The following is a 22,926-nucleotide window of genomic DNA, read 5'->3' on the forward strand; positions in this document are numbered from 1 at the left end:
TAATTATATAGCACATTTTCAGCAACAAGGCAATTCAAAGTGCTGTACGTGAATTAAAAGGAAATACATAAATATAGCTGTGGAAATTATTTTTGCACTCTTCTCCTGACTTATACCTTTGTACAACAAAATTAATTTGTTCCATCATATCTCTGGCCAAAGGTTGCAAGTGTTGTATGCTTATTTATGTATCATAAATGTTATAATAAAGGAGGAGAAAGATTTTAAAGGATTTATAAAGGTTTTCTATCTTGCGTCAGAAAACTCTCACATTTAACAGTGATGTTTACAATCTCTGATCCACTTTAAGTACACAGCAAGTCCTCAATTTTCAAGGTTTTGCAGCCATATTTCTACACAAAAGTGTTCTCCCACAGACTACCAGGGCCAAATCTCATTCCCTTGATCCTAAGCTGATGAGAAGAGAGGTCAACACCTATGCAACTTCAGCCACATGGGGAAACTAGATCCTTCTGTACAGTAATACTATCTGGAACTCCCTTGGCTTGAAGCTACAGATTGCTTATCGTCTAATATTTCTGAGTGACAGTCAGGAAGCTACTCCTTTCACGGTATTTGTGAGGAAAGAGCAACAAGACGAAAAAGAAACCATAAGCACACTTGGAGCGGATGCTTCTTCACTCTGTAGGAATTGCTGTGCTGATCTTTATGCCTTGTAAAAACACCCGAACAACGAACATTGGAAGAAACACCTGAAAACTCTGTCCATTTCCTGAGCAGATGCAGACATCCTGGCCAGACAAAGGCTGCACAGCCATAGGACCACAGGCCAGGGGGGAGGGCAGGCCTGGTCGAGGGCAGTAGTGTTGTGGAGGACACGTCAGGCAGCTTTCTTCAGACACAGCTCCAGCATTTGGCCCATATGTGCCTCTAGGACAGGGGACCGGACTGAAGCTGGCTGGAGGACAGTAGAAACCTAATATGTGCAAAAACATGTCACTCTGTCTTACTGTTACAGTCATAATAAAATTCAGTTGGGAAAGCTTACCTGGCTGGCAGTGCAGATTTTCCTTGTTATGTTGACTGATGTATCTCTCTTGGGCCATTGCACTCAGTGCCACTGCAAAATGCCAAACCACATGCATCTGCATGTTTGCATAGTTGTTTTTTTTTTCTTTTTCAAATACTGACTTGCTGACCAACATTTCCCATGAACTCCTCTGCTTCACACACAAACTCTTGAAGTGATTCACCCACGGTCCATGGTTTGAAGAAAAAAACAAAATCAGATGTAATACTCTGTGAGGGTAGTCCATTGACAAAATTCTGCACTCCGATGTTCTCCACAAATGATTATGCACCAGGCCAGTTAGTCTGCATGGCTTTCAGTGGGGAACTGAATGATTTATAAGGCCAGTGAGGTTAGGTGACAGTGACAGTAAAGCGACTGCTCAGAGGAAAGCAGCAGGGGGAAAGAAAGAGCACCTGCCTGTTGCTGAAGGATCACCTTACTCTATTTGTTCTTCTCAATCCTACCATGACACTGATTATTGAGTTGGCGCTCTATGTGAGTGAACACTGCTTTCCTTTGCTTGATGACTGTTTTGCCAAAAGGACCCCTCAGATCTATTCATGACCTCAGTTGAACCTATAGTTTTATTCAGGGCCTGTTTATTTATTGGGGCAATTCTCAACAAGTTCTTATTTCAAAGCATTTTCCAAAACAACATGGTGGCTGTAGTCAGAGAGTACTTTCTATCCAATAAAATAGAAGACCCTACTATGTGTGATTTGGGTGTTGATGGCAAATGTTTGCATCCAGGAAAGATGTTTATTCTGTTCTACATATGTTTCAAAAGAGTTCATACGTGTTCAGTTCGAACTGAGCAACGTGTTGTTTGCCGACGACTCATTTCAGAAACTTAGGTTTGCCTGTACATAGCCCCAAAGTAAAGATCGCCGCAGTTGTTGCTAATAGCCGACATGTCCATTTTGTGAGAAACGCTCTTTGAGTGAGTGAACTAATTCTGCCTTAATGCACTGTAATCAAAACTGTTCAAACAAATACATATTCCATCGGTTACCAATATAGACTGTTTAGTTTAATCATTGCTAGTAGTTCCTTTGACCCTAATATCTTCATGTTTGTTCAATAATCAGTGTCAAAGGATTGCCCTTTGCTCCATAGTAAAATCACACACACACACACACACACCAAAAAAACGCTTTGCTTATTGATATGAAGCACTGTCAGCCGGCTGGTTATTTGAACACAAGAGTTAAATAAAGTAATTATGTAACATTTTACTTATGACCACTCTCATTTGCGTACCATGTTTGTGTGCACGTTTTTTTTTTTTTTTTAATCTAAAACTTGGAGGTGCAGAAAACAGTCAACAGGCCTGTTTTCACGTCCAGTAGTCAAGGTCTTACTAAACTCTGTTATTGTAATGGGATAAATATGAGACTTTGGATACCTGGAATAACCTATATGGGGGATTTCATCACAACAGCCATGGACATTGACCCCGCAGTGACGACCTACAGCTTATCTAACTGAACTGGACTCAACTTTCACCCAGATCTCCATGTCGGCTGTGACAAAACCACTCATCTGAGGTATTAAATATAATCCTTCTTTTTAATGAAAAAGACAAACATGATCACCTATTCTGCTCTGGTGTGCAGATAACACAAGGCATGAAGATGAAAACTGTTTGAGCATCCAAAACTCAAGAAGACAGACTGCTGCTCGGCTTAAAAACCATGAAACAAAAAGCATAATGCTTTGAAACTTCAACCTCCACCAGTGAAAAAAATAAAGGGTAACATTTGAATCTTTTCTTTGAATTGGTTCTCTGTTTTTAGTTGTTTTTTTTCTCTCCTTTTAGCTGCTGTTCAGCGCAATAATCATAAAGCACAAATATTGGAATCCAGTATCTTTCTTACTAAAAATAGTTGTATCATGGTCTGTGATTTTAAAAGTGCTTCATCCTCACTAATGCTCACGATAATCCAAAGTGAGTTTAGCCAACAATTCTCTGAAATTAAGTTTTTAATGACGACTGAGCAGTAGATGGTATCTCTGTGACCTCACACAGTGTGTTTGTGAGAGTGTGTATATTGTGTTTGATAATCACTGTGACCCTCCACGTGTTGACTGTTGACACAGGCAGGATTTGGGCAGCTGCTTTGATAACAAGGACCTTTATAAGTCAGAGAAGAGAAACCAGTCCACAGACCCCTGATCCTTGGATAAAGAACCTGCTTCTCTGTTGTGCACTGATCTTCCTCTTGTTCTAAGTAAGGGACATGTGGAAAAACAAGTAGAACGGCTTCCATGTGTGTGTTTGTCGTCTTTTGGTATTCTTATCAGTTTCCCTTATTTCACTTTTACAGAGATAAACATGATCTGGGAATTAGTGCTCGTCACCCTGTCACTCTCAACAACTTTAGGTATATTTTTTAAAAAGTATTTTACATCTCTTGCTTTTCTTGGTCATTGTTATGGTTCTTGTTTTGTTTTTTTCTTACAAATGTGTTTCTTGTTTGCAGCCCATCCTCTGCACAGTGACTCCAGGGAGGCAGGCTGGGTTGACTCAAAGGCTAACCACGTGTTTGACAAGGCAGACCTCTCAAAAGACGTCCAGTAAGTTGACCGAACAGAACAAGCAGCTAATGATGAAGACAATAAAAAAAAAAAAAATTCTCCAGTGTCTTGTGAAATTATTTATGCCCTCTGAACAATGTGCAGTGTGCACTTGTGATCAGTCCTCTTGAGTCAATATCTTATATAACCACCTTTTGCTGTAATTGCAGTTTTTTTAGAACTTTATTGGTGTCAACTTTAACTAGGCCATTCTAATAATGAATATTATTTGTTCTTTGTCCTTCCATTGAAACTCTGGGTGTATATTCAGGGTGACTGTTCTGCAGGAGCACAAAGATTTTGGATGTTGGCAAAAGAGTTCAATTTCTTTCACATATTTGGCACTGACAAATGGCTTTGAAGTAAACATATATTCTCCCACATAAGCTGTGGATTTCTGCAGCTCCTCCAGTGATACCGTGGGTATCTTGGTTACACTGCATTATTGTCTTATCAATTTAAAAGGACGTCTTCAGGGTGACTTCAATGGTCAGCAGATGTGCCATTTTCTTTCTAGATTATTTAGGGTGCAGAAATATGACGTTTGTTTTTTTTTAGATTTAGAAAATTTGAAAACATGAATTTGTTTTCTTTTCTCTTATGATACTGAATTAATTTGGGTTAATAAAAGATCCTAATAAAAGACGTCTAAAATAAGTTAAAAGGGTATGAATAACTTCTTAAGGCACTGCGATACGTTTGTTCCAAAGTGGAATATGAATAAATAATTATATATAATGTAAACTATATACCAGCATGTGTATTTATGATGTATTTAGAGTTTTACAAGCATTTTTCTTTCACATTTTCAAAAAGAGATGATGCTATTACTTTTTTAATTTTGTATATTTTATCCCAGTTATGCAAATTAACTGACATTATTTCAAAGGATGTTTTTTTTTTAGGTGTGTTCATTCGTTCCTTTAGTCGTTTACATGAACCGTTTCTCTTTCTGTGCTTAGTGGGATCTACAAGAGCGTCATCGACAGCAGTGGTCTTTACACCCTTGAAAGTGATGACACGAAGCATCCCCTTGCACAGGAAATGCAGCGCAAACTCACCGTAGAGTCGGAGCGTCTGCGCGTCCGTCTGCGGCAGGAGCTGGCCGAGCTGCGGGAGAGGTTGTCTCCCTCCCCAGCACAACTCAGCGCCACCCTGAACAGCATGAAGGAGCGCCTGAGTCCGCTCACCCAGCAGCTGCAGAACTCCTTGAGCAGCAACACCCAGGACCTGTGCAGCCAGCTCAGGCTGTACCTGCAGGGCCTGGAGAAAACGGCGGCTCAGGCGGAGGCCGGTCCTGCTTTCTACCAAGAAGCTGTCCAGTGGATTAGTCAAAACCTGGAGCTCAGCAGCAGCCAGCTATCCAGCCTCATCAGTGACTTCCAAACCTCAGCGAGTGGTGTGATTGAACACCTGAAGCAGAAAAGCGATGCTGAAGAGGGGGCGGTTGGCTCAGAGGTCTGGCAGGCGGTGATCTCCAAGCTGGGGCAGGAAGTGAGTTCGCTGAGGGAGGAGGCGCAGAGCCGGATGGGAGCTTTCAGAGCGCAGCTGGCAGCTCTGCTGGAGTCCGCTCGGCCTCCTCAGACTGAAGTCGCAGACGGTTTGGAGCAGTTCTGCCATAGCGCAGCTCTGCAGAGTCAGGCGCTGCAGGCCCGGATGGAGAGACTGTTTATCGGCGTGGAGGAGGAGGCCAGAGGCACGTCTGCCGTGTCTCAGCCTCTTTCTTCGTCGATGCAGGAAGGAGCATCTTTGCGGGAGGACTTCTCAGTTAGACTGTCTGCTCTGATCCAGGACATTATGCACTCTGTGCAGTAACTACAACACGCACTTAACAAAACATATCTAAGCATCCATCTTCTTTGTTTTGCCATTGTATCAGTATGGAAAACCGGTTGCAAATATGACTAAATAGAAAATGTTCTGATGACTTTTTTTCTTTATCAGTAAGCAAAAGATAGAGAAAGTATCTCCTTTTTTATAAGTTGCTGCCTTTGTAAAGTATTTTGTTGTATAAGTGTCAAAATGTGTTTTGTTTCATTTGCTGTTTGTCTTTTCAGTGATTTGAGAGTGCAGAACTGAAATTACTTGATTCATCCTTATTTAAGAATGATATGACATAGTCTTTTCAACCACTATGTGCAAGATGATTGAAAGAAAATATTGTAAGTGGACGCGATGTGTGGCAGGAAGGTTTGCCATGTCAAAAGGAAAATTACAACAAAAAAACCCATCCCAGTTCAGTTTTGTTATTTAATCCAGGGCATGTGTATTTTGCCCTACGCACTTAGACAAACAAACATCTGAAGTGACCCACTCTGATCTGTTTTCCTGCCAAGAATTCCTGCGTGTTTGTTTTTCTCTTTGCCAGAGTGGAAAAGTGGTTGTAAATATGTCTAAATCATTGAGTATTGGAAATGAGATTATATTGCGTATGTGAGTAAATATTGTTGCCCCTTTTAGTGGAGTGTAAAAGTAGTTGTTGCCTGTCTAAAGTGTTCTGTCTGTCTGAGTTCAGAACCAAGACGATACTGTTGTTTTGAGTTTTATTTATGAAAGCTTATCTATATTTAAATAAAAATCCATTAAAAGATTTTGTGTGACATTTCTGTCTGTCTTTCTAACTGTATGTTGCAATCACTTCTTTCGCTCCTGACAGAATGACGCTCTGGGTTGTGAGCCATGTTCATATCATGAGCTTCCATAGTTTATGAGATTCAAGAGTGCGGAACCAAGGATAGCTTAGTTTTTCATATATATTTATTAAAGAAAGATAATCTATATTTGAAAAAAAGTCTTTTTGTTTTGTGCAAGATTCTATTGTACAACAATGCAGTAGAGATTTTACAAGCATGTGAAAGGAAATGATCATGCAGCTTACGGTCTTGAGATTTATTTTTCACAGTTCAGCTTTTCTATTCCTTTGTAATCATTAAAGACAATATCAATGCAAGAGTGCAAATAGAAAAAGCTACATAAGATCCCACAACATTTGATTGGACTATTTGATCACTTGCTGCTAAGACAAAAAAAAACTAAACATTTTAACATAAACCTGAAGATACAATCTGATTAAAAGACATAGAACAGTGATAATTTGCACAGGCTGTTTGATCAGTTGGTCAAATTTGATGCGTCCAAGTTAGTCGTCCAGCCAAATGACGACTTTTTCAAGACAAACCAGTCGCCATGTCAGGAAGCAGGGCAGCAACAACCGACCCAAGCGTGAGCCACACCACCAGGCTGCTCGCATCCACTCCAGCACTTCCTGACGCGACAGTATTGCCAGCTAAACACAGCAGACAACATTTCAGTTCGCTCAGAGTGTTGATATGCATTTATGGCTGTGTAATGTAAGGTTATTACAATTCAAGAATACTTACTAGCGCCAGCTGCCTCAGGCACATCTTTGGTGGGGCAAGATTAAAGAAATGATCAGCCAGAGAATTTATCTCAGTGCTGAATGAATAGTGAGAAAAGGGCATTTATATTTTACAGACCTGCTGCAGCGGTGTAGAGAGGTCCGACTGAGACGGTGGCAGAGTCGCTGCTTTCTTCTCCGAAAGGAGTCAGAGATCTTTTTCTTCTGGCATTACAAATCTGACAAAATGCAGGGGAAGGTTTCGCCCATCATATAATCCTTTATATACTATTACAGTTTTCACCCTCCTTGAATACTTCCCATTGTTTTTTATGGAACAACCACAAACTTTAAAGTGTTATAATTGGATTTTATGTGATTAACAACTCAGTTTTTATTTTACTTCACAATTATGTGCTACATTGTCATAATAAATTGCAATTGAATTAATTTGCATTCGTAATGTGAAAAGTTAAAGGAACATGAATACAGTTAAAAACGTTTTTCTTTTTTTTTTTTTTACTTTTTGTATCATTTCCTTCTAAGGGTTCTACCTCTCCCTTTATTTGTTAACGTGGTGAAGATTACATGAAATAAAGCAGCACACATAAACAGAGACTCACTTTGGACAAATTTAGCAAATAATTCTTATGCATTTTGAAATATTATTGTATCATTTCACAGCATCGTCTACAATTTCTCTACAGAGTTCTATTTATTTATTAGCAAAGGCAGCCCGACCTATTTACCTCCCATTCTTTTCCTTGTACTGCCGCTTTCAGATCCTTGCCGTTAAAAGGTTTTGTTGCTTTAGTCAACTTACATTCGTCACCTCTTGACACTTGGTGGGCTCACACAGTCTCAGGATGCAGTGCAGGTAGATGGTGGACCTCTCCTGGTCTCTGTGCTGAACAAAGCGGAAGGCCTCAAAGTTGAACTGTGCCACGTTGGAAAGGCCATTGCTTGTTATAACTGTCCTTGCTGACACCTGGCAGCTGGTGAAGAGCAAAAATTATTACAAAATTATATATATATATATATATATATATATATATATATATATATATATATATATATATATATATATATATATATATATATATATATATATATATAATTATTTTTTTTAATTAGATGTCAACTCTAAGATTTGGTTTTATCCAGACTTTTCTACCCAGTGAAGAAGTTGTACTGATCCGTCTGAGTCATGTTGTAAGGACTGGGAGTCGCAAAGCAGTGATCGAGGAGGACGTGGAAACTGGAAACAGGTTACCAAAGAGAAAATTCTTACATGTTAGCCCTTTATCTATCACTTTGAGCCACTCAGAGGGAAAATATGGCAGGATTTACTCACTTTCCTGTGAGGTTAACAGCTTTCACCTCCACATAGACTTTGGTTCGCAGCTCAAGGCCTGTTGATGGAACCGTCAATGGATGCCTGTAGTCTGTGTCCTGAGGAAATAAGGCTTGTTAAACAGGAGAGGTGACAAATCTCTTTCATTGAGTGGAATTGGACTTACATTAAAGACACCCATTTTTAGTGTTTCAATAAAGCTTCCATTATTCTGTGTGGTTGCCACAGAGACCGAGGAGCTAAAGAAAAATCAGAGAGTAGAGAAGTTTTTAGGAATGAATTTTTATGATTTTGATAGTAAATCAACAGTCCGTGCTACTCACGCTACAATCTGTGTGTTGTTGATGAGATACTCCAGAGGGTATCTGCAGGAGAAGTAATAATACAGGTCTGTGGAGTAGCTGATGATCCCCGCATCCGTTTTTGGGGTGTCGATGTACGATGAGATGATAACTGTCTGAATACTTGAGAAACTACTGAAGGGGCCCGAGGGGTCTGGAGCTTCATCCACGATCTGAACGTGAAAGCACAACATACACTCAGTTCATCTGCCCTTTCTTTCTCCCTTAAATCTGGCAGGTAAGCGTGCGCCAACGTGCTCCAAGGGTCACGCTTTACATGCAGAGACTGGCGGCAGGAGTTGTCCAAGCTGTTGTTGACGGGCAGGTGGTAACGGATGATCGGCGGCTCCACGCTCTCGTCGACGGAGCCCAGGCAGGCGGTGTTGTTGTGGTTCCCGTTGAGAGCCAGATTGGAGGAGTTGAAGCCTGCCCACAGCGCCGTGCACAGGTTGACCTCTACGGTTATCATGGTGGTGCCGCATTCAATTGTCAGGTCTGAGTTATCTGGAAATGATGAACCCGAAATACTTTCACTGATTTTTGTCACACAGTTTAAATGTAAATGTTACACAGTAACTTCACATCATTTCAAATTCATATTAAATATTTCTTAATTGAATGTATTTTCAATGTAGTTTAGTGTCTTTTATTTCTTTTTTCATTACTTTCTTTATCTTTCCCCCCCTCTTTCCTTTACGATAATATTTAGTATATATTTTTATTTAATTTTAGTTTGATCAGTGATTAAATAACTTGTTTACTGTCTCTGCATTGTCACTAAAACAAATTTGTTTCCTCAGTAAGTGAAAGTCAGATCTTCTCTATTATTCATGTATTTCTATATATTTTTCCTTTGTTTTGCCTTGTTTAGTTCAGTAGGATTTTTGTTATTCGCTTTGCATTGCCTCTTGCTATTTTTTATTCTTTGTAAAGTACATTGTGTTGCTTTGTAAATAAAGATAGATAAGTTATTTCTTTTAAAAAAAAAAACTCTCCTAAATATTAATATGCGGATAGATCCTTACCTGGTGTCCGCTCATACATCGTGGAGCAGTTGTACACACACAGGGCGGGCTGGAGGAACACGGCCAGCAGGGGGAGACAAAGGAAAAGATCCATGCTGTCTGGAGGAAACTCAGTTTGGTTTTAGCTGAAAATGAGAACATGTTGACAGAACAGCATGGGAATCCATCCACCTTTGCTAGCTTTAACATATTTAGTCAATTAAATGCACCATTAACAACATTTTTTTTTATTTCTTCAGATTGCCATCTATGAGTAGAATCACCAAAACATTGCAGCATTCTTCATAATCTTCTGATTGATTTAGCACAATAAAACCAAAAATCACTGTCGGCTATAAACACGATCCAGCTCAAAGTTTAGTTAAAGAGTTGCATGATGAGCTGAAGAGAGTCTTACCTTGCTGATGCCTGTGCAGGTGTTTGTCCCAGAGGTTGCTGAAGGATACAGCCTTTATAGGACATGTAAAACCACTGCAGCATCACTCCTCAGCCCTCCCTTTTGACTAATTATAGATGGTTGCACAAACACAAACACACTTTCTGCACCTGCCCATGCCGTGACTTTTCAAGAAAACAGCAACAGCTCGTGGCATGGTTTATTGTCAGATGTTCTTCCAGTAGATCACTGTGTCAGTAGGTTTTGATATAGGTCCCTCAGGTTAAACCGTACATGCTGTCTCAGGTGTCTGTCTGTAAGAAATGGTTGCTAAACACCTGATGTTACAAAGATACTTTTCAGAAGTCATAACTGACTACAGTGTCATCACCACTCCTTCATACCTCAAATGATGATATGAAAAAGAAAAACTAAGATGTTTTTTTATTATTATTTGATACAAATGTTTGAGCTTTTAATTAGTATTAACACCAGGATATGTAACAAATGTGGAAATGATTTAGATTTATAGTTATTTTTATTCAGCCAAGAAGTTTGTTTTGGCAGGAAGTGATGGACACATCTCCCAGAAACTGAGATGTTATGAAAACGCAACCATTTTTTTTTCAATTAATTACATTTTTATTTCCAGTGTACCATAAAATGATAAAGTGAACATTATTTCTCTTTTCTGACAGTACAGAAATCTAAATCTTCTAATTGCAGAGCAGCTGTTTGCATTTTCTGGTATTTAAAAAGATGAGCTCCAGGTCTTTGAGGATGAATGCCTCCTTGCTATCACTCATGATATGGTTAAATAAATAAATAAATAAATAAATAAATAAATAAATAAATACAATACTGTCAGTGGACATGTACAATATTATTACTTCTTACATATTTTCATCTGTCAGTCATGTGTCAGAATGACACTTAAAAAAAATATAATACGTGCAGATTTTCCGTTTTCACAAACAGCACAAACAACTTATCTTCTTTGTTGCAAAGACCAGCGAATCTGTACGTCTAAACAGCAACCTGGGACAACACCTACATTGTGTTTCAGGCCAGCGGAGATTTCCCGTCTTAAATTGTGGATTCATGTCTAGAGAACAAAGCTTGAAAGTTGATCACAGCTGCCATGAGAAAACACTCCGTTTTTTATGTGTATTTCCCTAGGATCTCAGGCTGCTTCTGTGTTATCCCCACAGAGCTGTAAAGCAGGTACTCTACATACCTACGGGCCACAACTGCTGTTCAACTGGGGACATTCTTTGTTCATCAGAAGCACAGAAAGAAAAGGAGTGCTGCCAAAATCCTCACGGTGACAGAAGTTGTCACATTATCTATAGATGTGACGTTCTTTTGTGACCTTACTAACTCAATCTGATTTTATGCTGGTGTTTAGAAATAGATGCCTTTGTCACTCTTTATGCCAGTGAGTCATGGCTTCTTCTTTATTTTTAATTGGTCACTCTGCCTGCAGGGTGAAATGGAGAATATGATATGAATATTTGGGAACAAAGGCTTGAACAAAATGCTAAAATTAGTGAAAAAAATAAATAAAATAATAATAATAATAATAATAAATAAAAAATATGATCAAATTAAATTAATAAGAGGCATGTTAGGGGGCTAGTAACTGAAAATCTTCCATTAACTCATATCATTTTATTGCGTTTAAATTCTGCATCTTTCTCAGACCTTGCAGCTCCCAGACCAGATGGAGATACCGCTGGTCAGCAGGCTCTCAATGGTTCCTCTGTAGAAGGTGGAGAGGATGGGACAGGGGAGCGAAGCTCTTCTCATTCGTCTCAGAAACTGCAGGTGCTGCTGTGCTTTTTTCACCAGTGAAGCGATGTGAGTTGTCCAGCTGAGGTTGTCTGTAATGTGCACCCCCAGGAACTTAGTGCTGCTGACGATGTCCACTGCTTTGCCGTTGATGAGGAGAGGTGTGTGGTTGGGTCGAGTCGACAATTATCTCTTTTGTCCTGTCGACGTTCAGGAGCAGGCTGTTTATTCTGTACCAGTCCACAAGATGTTGTACCTCTTTTCTGTAATTCACTTCATTGTCGTCGCATAATTGTTGTGTCGTCTGCATATGTCTTGATGTGGTTGGGTGTTAAACCTGGGACGACAGTCATGGGTCATCAGGGTAAACAGCAGGAGGCTCAGGACACAGCCCTGGGGGGAACCAGTGTTTAAAGAAATGATATTGGAGGTGTTATTACCCACACGGACAGACTGAGTTGTGTTCGTGAGGAAGTCCAGCAGCCAGTTGCACAGTGGAGTATTGAAGCCCAGGGGGGCCAGTTTGCATACCAAGTCCTGAGGGATGATCGTATTGAATGCTGAGCTGAAGTCCAAAAAAAAGCATCCGTACGTGGGTGTTTCTTTTCTCCAGGCGTGCCAGGCTCAGATGAAGACCAGTGGAGATGGCATCTTCAGTCGAGCATGTATGCAAACTGGCTGGGGTCAAATGATAGCATAGATTATATGATTCTTAACCACTCTCTCAAAGCACTTCATGATGATAGATGTTAATGCAATGGGTCGAAAGTCATTAAGACATGTGATGGTTGGTTTCTTGGGCACTGGAATAATAATAGCTGGCTTAAAACATGAGGGGACAATGGCCTGATACAGTAATGTATCGAAGATGTCCGTGAGCACGTGGGCTAGCTGGTCTGCACACTTTTTGATCAGCCTTGCTGGAATGTTGTCAGAACCTGCAGCTTTTCGGATGTTAACGTTTCTCAGGGATTTAGGCACAACAGATGTTATGAGCCTGAGGGCCTGTTCATCAGGGTTTGGGGTAGCTTTCCTTGCAGGGGTTTTATTTAGGGCTTCAAATCTTCCAAAGAAGACGTTGAGCTCATTAAGGAAGCTAATGTCATCTTGGCGGGATGAAGATGTGGTTTTATAACCAGTGATAGACTGGATGCCCTTCCACAGTTGTCTGGTGTTGCTGGCATCATGAAAGAAACCTTGAATCTTTTGACTGTAGGCATGTTTTGCTGCCTTGATAAAAGTGATCATAAACGGCGAATAGATTCGAGGTGAGGCAGACAGTTCTCTTGCCTCATAGGAGGGGGCGCCCATGATCCCAGACATTGTGACTCCACAACTGCAGAGTAAGAGACAGTAACAGCGAGCTAGCCATATGCTAGCCATGAGCTTTTTCCTGCCAATTCCGATCACCCATGAGGGCTGATGCATAATTATTATTTTTTTTAATCATAAGCACTACCGGGTACATTATGGTGGAAAAAGGAACCATGAGTTCACCTTAATTTAGACAAAAACTTGTTTTTAATAATTTCCAAGAACAAAACAAAACAGGTATTGTGCAAATTGTACTGGTATCGGTAATACTATCTTTAACAGACTGAAAACATATGCAGGCTCTGAAGAGGCTAAATAATGCAAAAAGTCAAAATAAAACCTCTCAACATTGCCAAAAAATTCAAGTATAAAACTTAACATTCAAATACAGGTTCCATTACAATAAACAATCCTGAGTTACTGAATGAAAACTTCCTGATAGCATGGCGGCTAGCTGATTACTGCTAGCTCTGATTGGCTGTTTCTGATTGAGCGGAGTAATTATGCAGATCAGGGAGGAGATCGATTTTTTTTTTAGAGATTATCTGTCTCATGTTAGGACAGCGAAGGTTTTAATACTTATGTAAACTTTATTTTTTTTTTAGTTAGATGCTGCAGCTTTAAGCAGAGGTTCGGTGTGAGAGTCACTACCAGGTGGAGCAGAAGCGGCGCTCCGTCTGTGAAATATTACTAGCAGCTCGAAGATTTAAATAATTTTGCGGGTTATTTGTTTAGCTTTCTGACCGTCATGCTAATCCCGGTGAGTGTTTGTAGCTGTGCGCTGCTTTACCTGCTGTCTGATCGCTCTATATCTTTTTTTACTGCAGTGAGCCTCGATGTAGCCAAACTCCGTCAAGTATAGCATTGTTTTTATGCCATATTAGATTCGTCGTGTTGATGCATTTTGACGTGCTTCACCCCTGACCTCGAGGTAATTTCCCGCCGCAACACGCAAACTTCCCCATTCACTCAGAGCGTTATAGTTCTACATCACATCGCTTAGGATTTGTTGCTACGCGTTTGCTATCTCCAGCTAACGTTCCGGGCGAGAGGCGGGATACACCCTGGACAGGTCGCCAGTCTGTCGCAGGGCAACACAGAGACAGACAGGACAAACAACCACACACACACACACACACACACACACACACACACACACACACACACACCTAGGCACAATTTAGACAGACCAATGCCAGGGGCGGATCTACTGGGGTGGCAGTTGCCACCCCAAACCAGAGCCTTGCCACCCCCGTTGCCACCCCAGGTAGCAACAATGAATTCAATAAATAGTTATGGCAAATCGGACATTAAGTGCATGAAACTCTTTTTTTCCGACAACATTGAATGCAACACAATGTAACCTGACACCCACTGCTAAGTAGCGGGAAGTGCGAAAGAAGGACAGAGCGCGAGGCAGCATTGATGGATATATATTACTGGACTGGACATTACGTGATTTATCGTAAGCCACACGTGCGCCATTGCTGTCCATTGAGTCAGGAATATCGGTGGTCAGTGTTGAGAAAAAATGATTATTTTTAGTGTTTAATACAGTTTAATCTTTTTGAACAAATCTTTAAACTTTGAACAGGTTTCTGTTAGTGATTTAGAATTAAACTATGGCTGGGTAAGTATTCCAAGGAAAATGGGGTGATCTGTAGAGCTTCTCCTTGGACCCCTGTGGTTGTAACACATAGGACAGGAGGCCATCGATTAACATATGCAGGAAGGTAGAGGCCAGTATCATTTAAATTATCTTGGGAAACAGGACCTTGCCGAGTTCACAGGAGATCAGAACCCTTCTGTGAACATCTGGGTTGTGTGAACATTTTAAACCACTAACATTTACCTTACAAGATATTTTTCTGAGTTATAGATAGCATGTTCTCACTGAAAACTGTATTATTTCTGACTGTTAGAATTAAATGAAAATGTTTAGTATTAGATAGAATTAATTTAGACGATGATAAATGGATTTGAATGTTAGAATTAAATGAAAATGTTTTGTTTAGTATTAGAAAATTACTCAGGATTTATGCTAAATGAGGGTTTTGGGAAATGATTGTTAACTTGTATACTTAGGATTGAATATTATGTTTCATAGGTTAGAAAAAGGAATTGTACCTCATTTTGTTCTGCTGATTTTATGTGTTATTTTTGGTTTAAGGCAGGACTCAATCTTTTGGGGTGCTGAGTGCAGAGGAGCAAAAACTGGGTTTGTTAACATAAACTTTCCTTAAACTAATTACAGAATTTAAGTTTGTTCCTGAGAATCTATGTAGGGAGAGATAGCGGGAGAGACTCCGGGTTTCACACATATCTGTGAAATCCTTTTCTCTCTATATCTTTTATTTAGATGGTTTTAAAACCACAGGAGTTCAGGATGAGGCTCTCCTCTTCGTTTGTTAAACAAAAGAGCAAATGGCCTTTGTTCACAGCAGTAAATTAGGGGAAGTTCTAAGTTTTTCTGAGTGCCCAAGGTAGCTTTCAGTTGGTCAAGCGGAGGTACGCCTTAATTGAATATATTAAAAAGAAAGACACACCTACATTATTAAAGCTCGTGCGCAGGAGTAATGAGTTAGATAGCTGCTACTATTTTGCCTTTTTTGCACCAGCTCTCTCCAAAGACGCGTCTTTGCCTTATCTTTTCTATCTTTTTGTCTCAGGTAATCAATGTATGTTTCTGTTGTTCTGCAGTTTTGTTGTTAATTCATGAGTTGTCTCTTATTGGATTAAATTCTGTAATTCTGTGACGTTAACACGCATTGTTGTTATTCCAGGCTACACGTGGCCTGCCGAGAGGACCTGGGATCTAAAGGAAGAGAGAGAGCCAACTTTTTTCCAAAGTTAAACTATTTTAGAAATTCTTCCTTAACATTCAAATCCATTTATCATCGTCTAAATTAATTCTATCTAATACTAAACATTTTCATTTAATTCTAACAGTCAGAAATAATACAGTTTTCAGTGAGAACATGCTATCTATAACTCAGAAAAATATCTTGTAAGGTAAATGTTAGTGGTTTAAAATGTTCACACAACCCAGATGTTCACAGAAGGGTTCTGATCTCCTGTGAACTCGGCAAGGTCCTGTTTCCCAAGATAATTTAAATGATACTGGCCTCTACCTTCCTGCATATGTTAATCGATGGCCTCCTGTCCTATGTGTTACAACCACAGGGGTCCAAGGAGAAGCTCTACAGATCACCCCATTTTCCTTGGAATACTTACCCAGCCATAGTTTAATTCTAAATCACTAACAGAAACCTGTTCAAAGTTTAAAGATTTGTTCAAAAAGATTAAACTGTATTAAACACTAAAAATAATCATTTTTTCTCAACAGATGGATATATATTACTGGACTGGACATTACGTGATTTATCGTAAGCCACACATGCGCCATTGCTGTCCATTGAGTCAGGAATATCGGTGGTCAGGAAAATACTACAATCACGCAAAGAATAAGAACAACGGACGCAATGTTTAGCAGTTAAGTCAACCATATATAATGGTAATAAGGGCTTCAGATTTCACAGGTGAGGAAAACGTTTTAATTTAATGAAAAGATTGAACAAGTGAGCAGTGGGTCAGTTATACTAGCCTAACTGTTGCTGGCCTGCTATTGATATTGATAACCTTAGCATGTGCTGCGCAGTTTGGTGTGTTTTGGTTCAGTTAGCACTAAACAACCCGCCCACCACGTCATCAGTAGAACAGCTGTTTAAATCAGCTAATCAACCACCACGGTGATCAGGCGAAAACTTAATAATAATCACAATATAAACATTAACCCTGACAACATAAAGTAACAGACTGGATGTTCTGTTTTAGTGTTTTTGCTACTTTTTGTGTGGGAAATGTTTGCTTTTTGGTTTTGATTCCCCTGATCGGTAATCTCTGCGATATCTGCTCTTTGAGCCGTTGTTTGTCGGTTGCCATGTCAACGGGCCGTGCGTAATATCGACATACAGAGCGAGAAAAGGCGGAATAGAAGCTGTTCCAGCTATTTTTTCTTTATTTCTTTATCCATTTGAATTTTACTTTATTCTTAAATTTCTATTTTTTGTATTATTTACAGAGTTTATTTGTAGGTTGATAATTGTTGATTTTTTTGTTTTATTATTTTTCTTATTTATTTTCTAAATTTAGACAGGAAGTAATGTGGGTCAGTCCACTTTCTATAAGTGCAGGGGCCTGGTAAAGGACCAGCAGGCATTTGGGTTTGGGGCCGATGGTTTTGCCAGAGCAAGAGTGGTAGCATGAGAACAAATGAAAGTTTGATCTCTGTAATTGTTTGGTGAAAGAGGAAAATAAATCACCAAGAACAATCAATAAGTTTGGACATTGAACCTTCTTTTGCCTGTGTCGAGAAACATGAACCCAGTGCCTTAGTAGAGGCTTGGTGGAACTTTTATTAGATGTTTGGCTTGGCAAACAATCAGAAGTGGTTCTGTCTAGTTTGGTTCTTCACCTGTTTATCAGCTTTATTGTGGCGAACTGCAGCCGCTGCAATTCCTAAATAAAAGCGACAAAAACTGAGATAATCCCCTGTGTTCGCAAAACGTGTTGATATTTATAACAGTTGTCAAACTACGGCTCCTACATCATATTTAAAATAAAATGTTTGACCAATATAAATAGAAATTTTCCCCTTCTTGCATCTTGACGGAACTAACAGAAACTAAACTGTTTATAGATTTGTATCATGCTGAATTTATCAAACATCAGTTTTCTAATCTTTATTTTAAGTCGTATTTAATAGATATATCTAATAACAAATGATGGTGCTACTAATATTTTCGTGACAGATTTCTCCTTGTCCTGTATTGGGATAAAATGGTTTTCTGGACACAGTGAATCACATAGCGACCAATAGGCGCTGTCCAGTCCAGTAGTACATATCAATTAGCAGGAGTATGAAAGATGTAAAAATAATTAACTATACTATATTAAGAAATTGTATTTAAGCCTCGGTGCTACATGAAGATCGTTTTGAAACAATGCAAGTTAAAAACAGTATTTCGTGTGTGTGTGTATATACATATATATATATATATATATATATATATATATATATATATATATAGTGCCACCCCTGAAGAAAATTCTGCCCCCCTCTTGCCACCCCATAAATATTTTTCTAGATCCGCACCTGCAAAATTAACCTAATAGTCTGTTTTTAAGGGAGGAAACCGGAGTACCCGGAGAAAACCCACGCATGCACAAGGAGAACATGCAAACTCCATGCAGAAAGACCGGGCCCGGGAATCGAACCCAGACCCTTCTTGCTGCAAGGCAACAAATTAAATTTTCTTGTAATTTTAGAGAATTTTAGAGAAATTTTTTTTATTTTTTCTTTGTATCTTAAAATGAATACTTCACACAGCTTCACAATGACACAGTATTGGATTTAAAAAAAATAATAATTGCAGTTGCTCCAAACTGTAACCAAATTGATCTATTTCACACAGTTGAATGAAGCCAAGGCGTAGATTCAAACTGGAAGACCCTTCATCATCTTTCTCATCTCTTCCAATCATCAGTCTTCAATCTCAGCGTTTTCTACTCAACCTCACCTGACCTTAGGATCTGGCGTAAGGTCATTTTGACCTTACGCCAGATCCGTGTGTGTGTGTGTGTGTATATATATATATATATATATATATATATATATATATATATATATATATATATATATATATACACACACACACACACAAAATATATTTTGTCAAATATATTTTGTCAAATAATATTTGACAAAATATTATTTGACAAATATTATTTGTCAAATAAACTTTCTAAAAGCCACTTTCTCTCTGTATGAGTCTTTGCAGGTTGAAATGAAGCCTGGGCATACATTTAAACTGGAAGACTCTTCATCTCACCTGTCCAGCCAATCACCTCGTCATGCTCCCCCTTCGTAAACTTTCTAATAACAAATTTCACTCAGTATGAATCTTTCCAGGTTGAAATACACTTATGTCAAAGATGTAGCAAATTTTACCTCTGACTTCTTAGTACTAGAGCCTTGAAATTTTTAATCATTTCTACTTTCACTGCTATTTTCAGAGGAACAACTTCCTCTTGGTGTTCTCCAGGTCTCTTATTTAGTGAAAATGTGTCCCAGTGTTTTCATAATACGAGAAAAGTATCTTCTGAAGCAATTGTCTTTCTTTTTCTGGTGCTTCTTTAGTTCGTTTTCAAAACATGACACAATTACATTGTCAACCAAATTATGCTCGATATAGGCCAGCGTCCTTTCAGAAGAGCAGCCTAAAGTTTCAGTGATGTTCTTGAAAACTTTCTGGCACAGACTAGGAATGCACTTCTGCTTAATCTGAAACTCCTGACTCTCAACTTTCGCCCAGATTTTCCCCACAACTCGTTCTTCCGTGGCTTCCAGGTGCTCAGGAAAGCAACTTATCTTTGCCTTCTTGATGCTTCTCGACATCAATAGCTTCACGAAAAGCTGAACTGTGTCTTTCCTGTCTTCCTCAGACACCCCATCGTCAGGAATCTCTGAGAATTTATGTGAAGAAAGTTTTGACCTTCTCAGCTTTTCGATCTCACTCCTCATTGCTGTAAGTTCCTGGATCATAATGGTGACATGTTGCATCAAAGAATTGAATCTTACAGCCACCTGGAGCCGCTGTGTGGGATCTTCCTTGTCCACAGGAGATGTGACCGCTGATACTACATGCTTTAAAAAAAGCATGTTGAACATCTCCGTACTCTCGGACTTGAAGTGCTCTTCGATGCCCAGGACTCGAGCAAAAGCCTGAGACATTATGTTGCCCACTATGGCTTTCAAGTCGTTGTATGTTTGGCATTTCTTGATTATGTCCAAAACCACTTCTGAACAGACCTGTGTCATGTAGCCCAACAGATCTGCTATACTCTTTCTGATTCTTTGATCTGGACATCCAGATACCAGATCTTCCCACTTTTCTTCTGGAATATAATTGATAAACTCGTCGATTGCAGGAATCACAGAGTTGTCCACTATATCCTGGAGCGCATTTCTCAGTGCAATTGAGGAACTCATGTTTGCTGGTTTACACTCGAATCTGCTATCACTAGAACCGATTTCGAATGTGGGAGAATTGTAGCTAAAGGAGTCATATAAGCCCCGTCCGCCTGTTACGCAACAGGGCGGGACGTGACATCACAAACTGTGATACGTCAGTACAGGAATACATGCAGCGCTATGATGTAATTCGCCTACGATTGTTATTTATTTTATTTTTTTCACAAACTCGGCTTTCGAAGGATGCAGACACGGGTATGGTTGTCATGTTACGTGACACTTCCTTGAACTTTGTAACTAGGCAGCTGTTAAGGCGTTGCTATGACAACAATAAACAACCCATAAGCGGAGCTCTCGCCTGTTCCTACCTAATTTATAAACAACATAAGTACATTACAGCTATTATTATTACAATTCTTGAGTACTCTGCCCACCTCTGTGTAATACTAAGATAAATAGTGACATTTACTGTCGTATCCACTTTATTTATTCCTAGCCCCCATGAGGCTTTGCGTGACTTATGGGCACGACTTCCGCTAACCGGACTATAAAGCCATTTGCCCCGCCTACCAGTCAGCGGTGCGCTTCTGGCTGCACCTAGTGCGTAGAGTGGGGGAGAAGTCACAACACCTATTATTTTGTGGTTTCTGTATATTTATTTAGGTTATTTTAAATGTTGATCTTTATTTGGAAATGTCTGTGTTTAACAAAATTTCAATAAAACCCCGTTTCACCCGTCTGATACTGTTTCATTCTTACAAATACCGCTGTATTTAAAATGTTTTTTTAGAAGGTAGGATATTCTCATAAAAGGATTAGTGCAAACATTTGCAATAGCTTTTCATTTTAAACAGATAGGATATTCTGATGAAGGAAGAGAAACAGCAGAAGGTTGAAATTGCCAGAATAGTGATATATGTGGTTGACTGCCCTGGTTTAAAACTGTATTTTTTGACATTCCATGGCATAAACAGTGGGTATAAAAAGTCTATTGGCTCCTGTTAAAACTTTGTAAAATTCTAGTGATAGGCCTACATTTGTCCATTTTTATATTTAAGCTATGTGATTTTTGGTCCTGGCTTATACTTATATTTTTAATTTCTGTGAATTAGAAATAGCAAAGGTTTTAAACGTGTAAAGTTTTCTAGCTTGAGCTTATTTTTCAATTAATAAAACGATCTCAAATGACTTCAGTGGATAAATAACATTACCGACACAACAAAGAGAAATGTTCCTTGTCACTCTTTATCTGCGTGAGTAAATGGGTCCAATGAGAATATCATATGAATAGAGCTGAAAACTGCATTATTCCCACCAGTTTAGCCTCTTTATGTGGACGAGTCGAATTAGTAGTGGGAGTTGTTGTTGTTGAGTTTAACGCCCTCTGCTGGACCAAGTTAGCAAGTGCTCAAATGTCTCATTCATGGGTACGATTATGATTCTACAGCACAGAGAAAAACAAACCTGTTCCATCCTACCACCAGACTCAGCCGGTCAGGCTATATTTAGAGAGCAGTTAGAGATTTTATGAATGTGACGGTAACATTTTGAGAAAGAGATTCAAGGAAAGATATCCTGCTCTAGAATTGAGAGAATTAGAATCATACGAAAATATGAGTAAAATGCAGTTTCTCCCAATCTAACTACAGCTTAATGCTTGAAATGCTGTTATCACACACATGCTCAATTTAAATTGATGAGACTCTTTTGCTTTGCTTTGTGAACTTTTTTTTAATAAATGTTATGTTATTACATAAAAATAGCTTTCAAAGTAACATGTCATCATGGAATGCACTCAGAGTGATCCCATTTTTCTTTCTCCCTCAAACAAAATCAATTGCAGATTGTTTTTGCAATTATTGTTATTGATACAATGGTAACAGGTGACTTATAAACTAACAAGTATTTTAAAGTCTAATCTCTCTAACATCTTTATCTCCAACTATTCCATTTCTTGTTAGTTTGTCGTTTTCATGTACAATTAAGACTGATTTTTTTTTTTAACGTTTATTGAACTATCATAATCAGGGGCGCAGTTCTTTGAACCTGAGTATGTTCATTTTAATAACTGCAGATTATCATTATTTTGTTCTTATTCTGTACTTTGGTGTTAATCTCCAAGCTTCGGCTTGCCTGTTGCTCTGCTGCTGATACACCTGAGTTTCTCTACTGAGGGGTGCAATAAAAAATCTTTTCTACTCTTGTTTCTTTTCTATTCCTTCCACCTCATAAAACTAGTTTCCCTGAAAAAGAATTGCTTCTTTAGAGCTCAGAAACTATTCTTCCTTAGACTTCCTAATGTTGCTTTGGAAATTTGTTGTTGTTGTTGACCACAACATATTAGTGGAAAATAATTGTTTTCAGGAAACATTTTGGTCAAGGTTTTCCATGAAAAGGAATGAAAGGAATGTTGTTTTTGTTGTTTTTGGGAATTATTGTTCCAGGAAATGTAATTTAAAACATATTACCCCAATATGTTTTAAATATTGGGGTAATACACACACACACTTATATATATATATATATATATATATATATATATATATATATATATATATATATATATATATATATATATATATATATATATATATATATATATATATATATATATATATATAAAAGACTAATCTGTGTCTTTGTTGGCAAATCCAATGTTCCTACTTCATAGTACACCCATGTTTACATTTAATCCATCAGCAGCAGGGACTGTTTTACTGAGAT

General features: G+C 38.8%; 3 protein-coding genes across 3 annotated transcripts; 1 reads left to right on the forward strand and 2 right to left on the reverse strand.

Moving 5' to 3' along the window:
- The first annotated feature begins 3,148 nt into the window (after positions 1 to 3,148).
- Positions 3,149 to 6,200, forward strand: LOC106930111 (uncharacterized). Its single transcript, XM_088011944.1, has 4 exons — positions 3,149 to 3,264; positions 3,361 to 3,417; positions 3,517 to 3,610; positions 4,573 to 6,200. The coding sequence occupies exons 2-4, from the start codon at positions 3,369 to 3,371 to the stop codon at positions 5,423 to 5,425; spliced, it is 996 nt and encodes a 331-aa protein (XP_087868070.1). The 5' UTR covers positions 3,149 to 3,264; positions 3,361 to 3,368; the 3' UTR covers positions 5,426 to 6,200.
- Positions 6,201 to 6,349: 149 nt separating this feature from the next.
- On the reverse strand, positions 6,350 to 9,862 carry LOC106930109 (zona pellucida-like domain-containing protein 1). The gene is made up of 10 exons (XM_015007459.2): positions 9,689 to 9,862; positions 8,941 to 9,167; positions 8,646 to 8,836; positions 8,489 to 8,561; positions 8,323 to 8,420; positions 8,143 to 8,226; positions 7,792 to 7,963; positions 7,108 to 7,207; positions 6,991 to 7,014; positions 6,350 to 6,896 (listed from the first exon to the last, which is right to left on the reverse strand). Exons 1-10 carry the CDS (start codon positions 9,780 to 9,782, stop codon positions 6,778 to 6,780), a joined length of 1,182 nt encoding a protein of 393 aa, XP_014862945.2. The 5' UTR covers positions 9,783 to 9,862; the 3' UTR covers positions 6,350 to 6,777.
- Positions 9,863 to 19,278: 9,416 nt separating this feature from the next.
- Positions 19,279 to 21,120, reverse strand: LOC148155843 (uncharacterized). Its single transcript, XM_088011386.1, has one exon. It carries the CDS (start codon positions 20,218 to 20,220, stop codon positions 19,279 to 19,281), a length of 942 nt encoding a protein of 313 aa, XP_087867512.1. The 5' UTR covers positions 20,221 to 21,120.
- Positions 21,121 to 22,926: the final 1,806 nt, after the last annotated feature.

Source organism: Poecilia mexicana, unplaced genomic scaffold (genome assembly GCF_051168715.1).
Source record: "Poecilia mexicana isolate PSO_F unplaced genomic scaffold, ASM5116871v1 scaffold_13, whole genome shotgun sequence".
In the NCBI taxonomy this organism is placed as follows: domain Eukaryota; kingdom Metazoa; phylum Chordata; class Actinopteri; order Cyprinodontiformes; family Poeciliidae; genus Poecilia; species Poecilia mexicana.